The sequence below is a fragment of the Anser anser genome (assembly GCF_964211835.1).
Source record: "Anser anser genome assembly, chromosome: 4".
Lineage (NCBI taxonomy): Eukaryota > Metazoa > Chordata > Aves > Anseriformes > Anatidae > Anser > Anser anser.
This window is the reverse complement of record NC_139724.1, coordinates 24496193-24506361: the sequence shown is the minus strand read 5'-3', so window position 1 is coordinate 24506361 and position 10169 is coordinate 24496193. Positions and strand designations below refer to the sequence as shown.

Here is a 10169-nt window from a genome sequence, read left to right as displayed (position 1 = left end):
TCAGATCTGATCTCTGCGTAGCTTGTAGTCTTGAATAAAGTTTAGCACCAAACTCATCGTACTTGCATATGTTCAGGTTCTGTATTTTTAGTTTCCACTGCGCCTTCTGTCATGGCTTGGATGACTTACATTTCCCACTGGTTTGATGAAGATGATTGGTATGAAGGACAACAACGAGTAAGATTTGTTTAAATTAATATTTTCCCTTTTTATCTCCATTGTTTCTCTTCTTTAAGCTGCTGTTTATTACATTACTAGTACCAAAATTAATGTTTCCATGGTACTAAGAAGGGATTTTTTTAGTAATTTTAATGGGATCTAGAATAATAGATAATGACATCTAAAATGATTTTAAAATGTTTCTAGCTAGATGAAATATATTGGAAGTTCGGTGGACAGCTGTTTGTATTTTTAGTTTGCATAATTTAATGACTAGAATCCTTTAATATCTAATGAGATAGAAATCAAGCACTTAAGCTTCTTGTATGAGGAGGGAATAATATACTGTGCATGGAATAAACTAATTATAGGCGTTAAATTGAATAAAGCCAAGCAAAACTGGGGGAGATGAAATTCATCTAGGTTCATTTCCAAGTTGTACCTTGGATATTTGTGCATTTTTTTTCCAAACATTTTTCTGAAGAGGAGGAGTGGTTACTATAGCAACATTTGCAGGATATCTTGAATTCCTTTTATGTTTATTAACTGCATGCCTTGGGCAAGCTTGATCTACTGCTGCTTTCATAGATTTAGGGTGAGAAGTGAACATAAGTCACGTTTCTTGCACTGTATTAAGCTCCTTTACATAACCATGTATTTCTGTAATTTCTATTCCTCATTTTGGTAGTATGTTCTTAGCTATTGAATCAAAATGCAGATGATGCTACTGTAACATAAGGGACAGCAGCTTTTTTAATTGTATTGTGATGTATCACTTGGTAATGCCATTTATATGTTCATAAATATTTAAAAACTAGCAGATTTTTAATGCTTTTTCAACTGTTGTAATTTTACATGTCTCTTACCATATGAATGTCTCAGATGTGGAATAATCTGTTAATAGCTGCTCATCGGGGACTCAGATGTAAGATGTGTCCAGAGGTAAATTTGTCTGTTATCACAAGTGCTTTCTTGGCAAGTAGCCAGCACAAAAGCAATCTTCTGGTGATTGTGGTAGCTGTGGGTTGGAAGCTGAGAACAGAATTCTTATGGAGGGTATGAGATGTTTTATGGCGAGATAAGACGTGGTTATATGTATTATATAAGGCATCTGAAAGCTGGAGTTCTGGTACCAGATAAATAATTAATGCTCTAGTTTTGTTACCACCGTTATGTATCTCAGTTTGATTGTATGTAGCTCAAGATTCCTGGAGATGTATTAATGAATCATCAGCATTTCTCCTTGGTCTGTTTCAAACCCTAGTATTTCTATTCAGATAGTCTTTGTAAAGTTGCACATTAAAAGATATTCTCATTAAACTGTACAAGTAGTGTAGTCAAGAAAGTCAAGAATGCTCCTTTGCAAAACTTTTGCCAAGTTAGTTTTTGTAATGTTAAATTATTATCCTTACATTTTCTAAGCAGGATATCTGTCTTAGATTAATGTTTTTGACTTTAATTTCGGATAAGAATTTGTGTCTGCTTTAAAATTCTTATAGTCATGTCCATGAGATGCTTCTCTGTGTGTTGTGGAAGAGGAAATTGAAATTGTGGAGGGTATATGAGTGTGGATTATAAATATAAAAATACATCCTTAGCAATGTTTTCATAGCTAGTCAAAGTGGCTGAGTTAAAACTTCATGCAGCAGCTACTTTATTGTAATTTCTGATACCTGAGTGCTTGTCTTTGAAATAGCATTCTGTTACTATCGATTCCCTTGGATATAGTTATATACTTCTGACCTGAAATATAAAGAGAGACATTTGATCAAAATTGTGTTTCAAAATTTTTATTTTTTTTTGTTGTTTACTACATATCCTTGCCCCATGTCATCAGACATGGGCAAAAATACCGGTTTGCAGAAGGACAATTTTGATTATAATTGCACAAATGATGTATTCATGCCTGTACAAAGGGATTAGGGGAGCAGGTGAATGGAAGAATCTGTTTGCTGAGCTGGCACATAATACTTTGGCTCTGTGTTTACTGTGGAGGTTTAAAATCATTGTGAAAACTAGTAGAAAGTTTTGCTTTTTTTTTTAAAAAGCGTGCTTTTCCTAGTCAGTGTCTGAATAACTGATTATGCTCATTTTGAACACTCGTTAGGTTGTTTTCCATGCGTTAGGAGATTTGCAGCCAGCATTTGCCTAACATGAATCTAGCCCAGGTTTCTGATATTTTTGAAGAATCTTGCTGAAATTCAAAGCCTTTTTCAATTTTTCAGTACACTGAAAATGGAACTCTCTTCTTGCCTCTAGTTATTCCTCTGACCCTACAGGAGCTGCAGCCGATCTGTGTGCTGTGAATTGTGCACAGAAATAGAAAACTTTTCTGATTTTTTTGCAGAGAAGCATACAGTCTTTCTGTCTGTAAGCTGGTCAGTGTTAAATTAACAACCAACCTGACACTTGCAACAACACAAGCAGTAGACTACCTAGGTTGAATCCTGATGGGAAGTATGAAATGCTTAACTTCTGTAAACAGCACTAAATATGTAAATCCCCATAGTTATTCTACATTGTGACTGTCAGGATTAATGTAGGCTTCTTTGCTTATCTTTTCCTCAGAAATGATTGCTTGAAGCAGTACATGTACAGTCTTGGTAAGACTGTTTAGAGATCTATCTTAGCAAATGGAGTTTGATTTTCCGTATCAGGAATTGAAACTTCTTTAGAATTTTGTGGTACTCCACACACAGAAGAAGGAATTTTTGTTTAAAGGGAATAGCTCAACTGATATTGAGATATCTGGTTCTTAAGCAGTTAAAATTGATGTATGACATGGCCATCTATTTCTTTGTTTCTAACCTTTATTTCCTGTGGATCTACTTAAATCCATGACAGGTGCTCTTTGACAATATTCATCAGTTTTTCCTAGTGTCAGTCAAACTTCTCAGTCAGATTCTTCATAGTGTAAGATTTCTTCTCATCTTCTGATGTGCTTACTTTTACTTTTGAGGTTCCCCAAATTCATAAATTGACAGAAATATGTTTTATTGCTAGGATTATGAGATGTGGAATTGTGAATATTCATCTACATGAATTGGTATTTTGTACCAATATTTTCGTACTTTTATGAACATTGAATAGAATTCAAAAAATACACTAATTTCTTAATGTTTCTGGAAGAATCATTTGTTTAAAGTTTTGGGGAGGTTCATTGTTCTGTTTAGCAGGTTTAATTTGTCATTGACTTCTAAGTTGCCTATGTATCAGAATACTACCAATTATCCTTTATTTGATTCTTTCACCTAAATCTGGGTAGATTATTAACCAGATTTAATTTCTTAACATGGCAATAATGTGCTTGGTGTTTTCCCTCCCCTTTGGAAGAGGACTAGCACTAATTACTCTTCCATTCTTGCATAATGCTTGGTGCTACTGAGGCAGGCACAGTCAGGTTGGTTTCTGCTCTGTCTTGCAGACATGAAGAGACTTCTTGTTATGCTTAAAGACCTCATGTTTTTAACGAGGTTAAAAACATGTCTTTGTCCGTTCTCTGGTGCTTCAAACTGGCCCAGTTGAATAGGGCAATGAATGTGAAATGCTGTGGTTCACACATCATGTTTTCATCTCTAATGGATTTTCCTACAGGGATGGACACCTATGTCGAATGTTTTTAAGGAGACATTTTTTATGTCAGTAAAGTAGGTCTTTAATTATGACATTATCATTGACATTGACAAAAATGGGGACAATGGACTGGATGAGAGATAATGCTGGTGTGTGCCACTCCTACAGGTGTGACAGCAAGTTTTCCTTGTAAGAAAACATACAGACTTAATTGGAAGGTAGTGACGATAGAACTAATGGAAGCAGAAGCACTTGACACCTGAGTAAATACAGCTGCTCCAGCTGGATTAACCAGCTTTTTGGTCTATACAGAAGTGTAATGATTAGCATATGGATACTGTATATTCACTTCTGTGCGCATGCCACATTGTAGATGTACTCATATAGACCCCAAAGGCTCACAGTGTGGGTGCACGTTATTTGTTGTGCTTGATGGTTGTAAGTTTGGGAATACTTGAAATGTGCAAGCGTAGCTCCTGATAATTAAAGGATGCCAAGTGATGGATTTAAACAGCTGTTATTAATGTGTAAATGTTGCTGTAGTACAGTCAGAAAAAAACAACAAACAATGAAATGCACTGAGTACCTGAAGCAGAGGAAAAGGAATTAGTTTAGAATTAAAATGGTGCCTGTTAAAGAGCTGCAGTTGCCAGGCTACTGACACTGCTGCTGTGTGTGGGGTGCGACACAACGCTCAGTCTTTTCTCCTGCATCCTTTAGTAACTGCATTATTCTGTGAACATCAAGGTTTAGTTCCTTCATCTGTCAAGTTAAGTGATTTCATTTGACAGCCAGAACAAGATTTTACATTTTTGGGAGCAGCAAGGTATTGGAATGAACATGGAAATTCTTAAGTGGTTTACAGTAAATGATACCTATGCTAAGGTAGGGATTATTAGGCATTTATCTCTAAGTCATTGATATATAGCCATGTCTATGTATCTAGTCCATTCAGATGTTATTTTTAAATAATATTACCTCTGTGGTATACAGAATTTCAATTTAATTTTTTCCTATATTTAGCAACAAGAAAGGACTTAAAATGTTGCTGCTCATGCCAATTGAAAAAAAAAAAAAAGGTTTTCATTGTCCTCCCTCTTCCCCTCATCTCCTTGGAAACTATGGGCATCCTTTGATAGCTTTCCCAGTGCAGTATTTTTATATGCACATTTTTTTTCAGTGTATTCTTCAGAGCCTAATACAATTTTTTGTATATCCTTTATTTTGAAAGAAAATATTTTTTAACAAAAGACAAAAAAAATCTCCATTATTTAAAATGCAACATGTATGGTCATATATATGTCTATAATATATATTCATTTATATTGCATTTGTAGATTTTTTGCCATTTTACTCATGTTGTTTTGGTGAATGCTGTTTTATCCCATGTACTATAAGCATGTCCAACAGAAATCTATAATGGCTGAAAAGATCTGCGGGAAACTGCTTTGATACAAGGTACTTGAGAGACATAACAGTGTCACGCAACTGCAATTTCTTCTTCAAGATACAATTATATCGCATTTCAAAGTAAATGTTTCTTACTAATTACAATATATTTAAAGAATAGGGAACGGGAAATATTAAGAAGGTTAAAACTGCACATATTAGCAAGTAAAGTTTAAAGTGTTTTTTAGAATACAGCTCAAAATACTTTACATATGCAATGTAGTTTCAGTTGTGAATATTTTTTCTTTTTCTTTAACCTAAGGAAAAAACTGTATCAGGAATCAAAGTTTGATAATGCTTCTTAGGTATAAGCTACTAACTGGAGAGAAATAATGGAGTATCACAAAGCAGCATTTTTTATCCAAATGGTAATCTTATTGAGGGGACATTTTCATTTGGATATCAGATTTTAAGAAAAAAACACAATACCAAAAAATGGTTGCTTTAAATTTAACTTATGAGTGAGGTTTCTTATGGTGAATTTCTTCAAAAACATTGAAGTTACCTTTTGTCTTTAATGTAAGTGTGGAATAAAGAGAAAGCATAGTCAGATGTGTTCTTTTATTTGGAAAGCAGTACTTAGTGCAGCATACCCAGTAAAACTTACAGGCATACATTTAGAACTAGGCTGAAATACTTTTTTAGCCATTTGATGACAATGATTTTTGATCATGATTAGTGTAGCCTGAAATCTAATCAGTGATGAATGCATTTGGAGACTTAAAATCCTTCTCAGCTGCTTAGAATATTTTCCTATAGATTAGTTTTTATGTAGTCAACAATAATGTTCCTCTCTCATATGAAGGTGAAAAAGACAATCTTCTGATTATGCTAACAGGATTTTTTTTTTAATATAGATTACTGTGGAATCCTACAAAAAAGATCTGTTGTTACAATGGAAAAAAAAAAATTAAGAAATTCTGCTTTATCATCTATATGAGTTGTTAACTTCCAGTTAGTTTTGCCTGTAATCAAACCATGAACAAAACTAGATTTAAAATATTTTCTTGCAGATTAAACTTCATCAAATCAGGAATATAATAGCTCCCAGGTAAAGAAAGGTAAAAAGAAAAAAAAAAGAAAAAAGAAAAGAGGATCTGTACAAAATATGAGACAAATCTGTTGTTAATTATATGAATATTTGTGGACTATTAATTTTTAAAGAAGAGTTCATTTTTTAATCACTTTTATATGCAGTAAACCTATAAATTAAACCTATGATAATCTAATATTATGTATCTATCTTCTGATTTTTCACGTGTTTAGGTTCTGTTTGTTTTTTCCAATTTTCATTAATTTTGTGTTCACATATCCACAGTTTTAATTGTTAGACCATCACTTTCTGAGTTTTGGTTCATTATGCTATTTTGCCTTTTAGTAAATTTTTATGTAATCGGATGGATGACTTTAATTTTAGGAAACATGGCTGTTAATCGTACCAGCTATTTTTTCATCATGACTGGAAGAAATCTTTGATGCAGTTCTAAATGCCCAAAATACAAATATTTCTGAATGTGATTGATACTTTAATTGTAAAGAAAGGACCTTTGGATTTTGTAATCTTACTAAGAAGTAAAAGAAGACTAAGTGGCAAAATCAGAAACTTGGAGACTATTTACTTTTGTCAGTTTGTGAGAGTGGGGGTGGTGATAATGATTCTTTAATTAATAAGATAAATTGATTTCCTAGGGACTCTTATTGATAGCACGAGAAGGATTGTAAATGAACTGCAGGGTAATGCAATTTATAGCATTTACGAAATGTTTATGTGCCAAGTATATGCCCCAAGCATATAAGAAAAAATGGAAAATAAAATTAATCATTCAGCTTCATTTTCATCCCTAGTATGTATGCATTAAAATGAAATTCCAATAATACTTTTCTCATAAGTTTTTTGTCAACATAGCCTGATAGTTTGCTTTGCACTATAGGTCACTGTTGTAGTTGTACAAAAACAACCCTTATGCTTAATCAACAATTGCATTTAGCGTTGCTTCATATCAAAAGTCTTCTTTTTTTTAATTCCCTCTCCTTTGTGGGGCTTAAATTGACGTGATGCTTGGTAAATTGACCATAACTCTCCTCACCTTTTATGTTTATAAGCTCAGTTCCTTAAATTAAAGACCCTGTCCTTCTTACTCCATATAGTGTTTTTCTACATAATGTCCCTCAGTCTGTTTACCTATCCACAATATAAGTATGTCCTTAAATGAGACATTCTTTAGTGTAGTTGCAGATGTAAATTGTCATGTCTGGACCTTACCTGAGCCCGCGCTGAAGCACGCGGCGATATGGTGAAACTCAGCAAAATTTTCCTCCACCCATCTGCCCAAGAAGAATCTTTTCTAGAGGTGCTCTTACTGATGCGAGTACAATTGTTTTCCTTGAATTCCTTCTGCAGTCATTTGGACTTTGTTCTGACACTTGGATCACCATGTTGTGATCCACCTAGTCATCTTTATCAGCCTCAGTTGCAGTTGTTAGGCTATTGGAGTGATCAAAAAGTCATAAGTATGTCTTCAGGTTGATGGAGTTGTCATTGCATCCATTTGCAACTGGGTTGAACCTAGCTGTGTGTCACATGAAGACTGGTTTCTAAGTGAAGTCAGAGATTCTGTAAAAATTGGTGGCCTTCCCTACTTGTCTGCTGTAAATAAATTCACCAAGGCTCATTGTGAACATTTTCTTGCATCTCAGAATCACAGAATGGTTGAGGTTGGAAAAGACCTCTAGAGCTCTAGTCCAAACCCCACCCCTGCTTGAGTGGGGCTGTCTGGAGCAGACCATGTCCAGACAGCTTTTGAATATCTCTAAGGATGGAGAATCCCTAACTGCTCTGGGCAACCTGTGCTGGTGCTCAGTCACCTGCACAGTAGAAAAGTGTTCCCGTATGTTTGGGTAGGACCTCGTGTTTCAGCCTGTGCCCATTGCCTCCTGTCCTGTCACTCAGCACCACTAGAATCTGGCTCTGTCTGTACAGTCTCCCTTCAAATATTTGTACAGACGGATCCTCCCTGAGCATTCTCTTCCCTGAAGAGCCCCAACTCTCTCAGCCTTTCTTCGTGAGAGAGGTGCTCCAGTCACTTACTCATCTTCAAGATCCTTCATTACATTCTCTCCACTAAGTCCATGTCTCTCATGTACTGGGGAGTCCAGAACTGGACCCAGTATTCCAGGTGTGGCCTCACCAGGGCTGAGTACAGGGGATAACCTGCCTTGACCTACTGGCAGCAATTCTCATGCAGCCCAGGATACCTTTAGCCTCTTTTGCCACAAAGGCATGGTCCCTCCAGTATTCCTATTACTACCACTTTCATGGTTTATGTATAAAAATAGCACTAAAAATTTGTTAACATACTACATAAATACTTATACTTTAATGAAGTGAGCCTCTCCTTAGAGGAGGCACTTTTTCTGTTCAAAGTGTTTTGTTTTATTCTTGTAAGCATATAACTATGCTTAATAAATAATAATTTAACTAAACTATTTCTTGATACTTTCATATCTCGTAAAAGAAAACTTCGAGTTTTCTGCTTCTTAGTGAGTTTTTACTCTGAGCTCCAAGTTTGATGTGGTCTATAAATGTAATTATGGTTGAAGTTATGCCAGAAGATAGTTCTATATGTAATGACACTTGCATTTCTCAAACATATAAAATAAAAAAATTAACCTGCACTAATCTAAGATCACTAATAATTGTCACTACCTCAATAAAATAGTGAGAGACTAGTGCCTATCCTATCACTAATATATGCATATGGAATAGCCAAGCTATCCACAGATAAAACCTTAGCAGAATTCTTTCTTCACATGCATCTAAATGACTTGCCAGATTTCCTTAATAAATAAAAAAACAAACAAGCCCTGTTGTGTTTTTTGTTTTTTAAAGCAAAATAATTAATGAAGTCTTGATGAAAAGTGCCTATTGATAGGAAATTCTTTTCCTAATTTAGTGTGCTGTTAGTGGAAAGTATGTGTTTGTATTGATTTGTTATGTTTCATCTTAGTAGCATTTAACATATTGAGCCTTTGTGTTGGTGACAAAGTGTTTTGGCTGAAGATATTGCAGCGCTTTGTTAATAATCTGTTGTCTTATAAGGATGAGACTGAAGTGAATTGTAATATGAAATTGAGAATAACAGTATGATAAAAGAATTAATTTGCAGAGAGTGAGTAAAGTTTCAGCAAACAATTCCTTTGTAAATGTGTGCGTTCTTGGTATGTCAATGGGGAAGTGGCCATGCTTGTGCTCTATCTAGGCAGCCTTTTGACATTACCATTGATCAAATATTGACCTAGGCATATAACTGATCTGGCTGAGTAGAGCATTTCCTGTGGTTTTATGTTAAAGTCCCCTCATTCTAAGCACAACAAGTAGTTTGAGAAACAACATTACAAAAGCATCTAGCATATGTTTTTCCCCTTAGTATTTCTTGTGTTACACCATTCTTACAAGGATCTTGTGTTACAGCTTTTAAATTCCCTGCAAGTGGATATTTCCCTCATACACAGTAGAGAAAATTTGCGCTCACAGTAGTGGTCAAATAGTGTTTGAGTGATTTTGTGCGGACTTCTGGTGCTGGTTAGCAGAGCTGGTCTGAAGGAGAATCCTGTTGTAGGCCTCAGAGACACAGGTTGTTGTACAGTAATGTCTACAGTAAGCTTCGCATTTATTTTTCACAGTTCAACTTTTTTTTTTATTACACAGTAGTAATTAAGAAATCTTCTTCAGAAAAGGATGATGATAAGTAATTCATATTTGTACTAAGCTAGTGGTTTGAACACCTTTGTAGGCGTGTTGCTTGACATAACTAACACCAAAGTATTACACATAGTTTATTTTGTCCAGCTGACTTTGTGGGGAATGAAGGGGAGAAAAGATCAGAGAGAGCATTATGCTTTTATTTAGAAAGTTTTGAACCTGAGTGTAGGAGAAAATAAAAATGGTGAAGAACAGCTTCAGCTAGTGCAAACCAAGTTCTGTTCAG

General features: G+C 34.9%; 1 protein-coding gene across 8 annotated transcripts in view; it reads left to right on the top strand.

The window, feature by feature from the left end:
- WDR17 (WD repeat domain 17) overlaps positions 1-10169 on the top strand; it is a 62135-nt gene that overhangs the window by 12281 nt on the left and 39685 nt on the right. For 5 of the 8 annotated variants that reach the window (XM_083835357.1, XM_083835354.1, XM_083835353.1 and 2 more), the window contains one exon: positions 77-177. The exons of the other annotated variants lie outside the window; for them this stretch is intronic. In XM_083835357.1, coding sequence (XP_083691483.1) covers positions 112-177 — 66 coding nt within the window. In that variant the 5' untranslated portion in view covers positions 77-111. The remainder of the gene's footprint in view (positions 1-76; positions 178-10169) is intronic. 8 annotated transcript variants of the gene reach the window in all.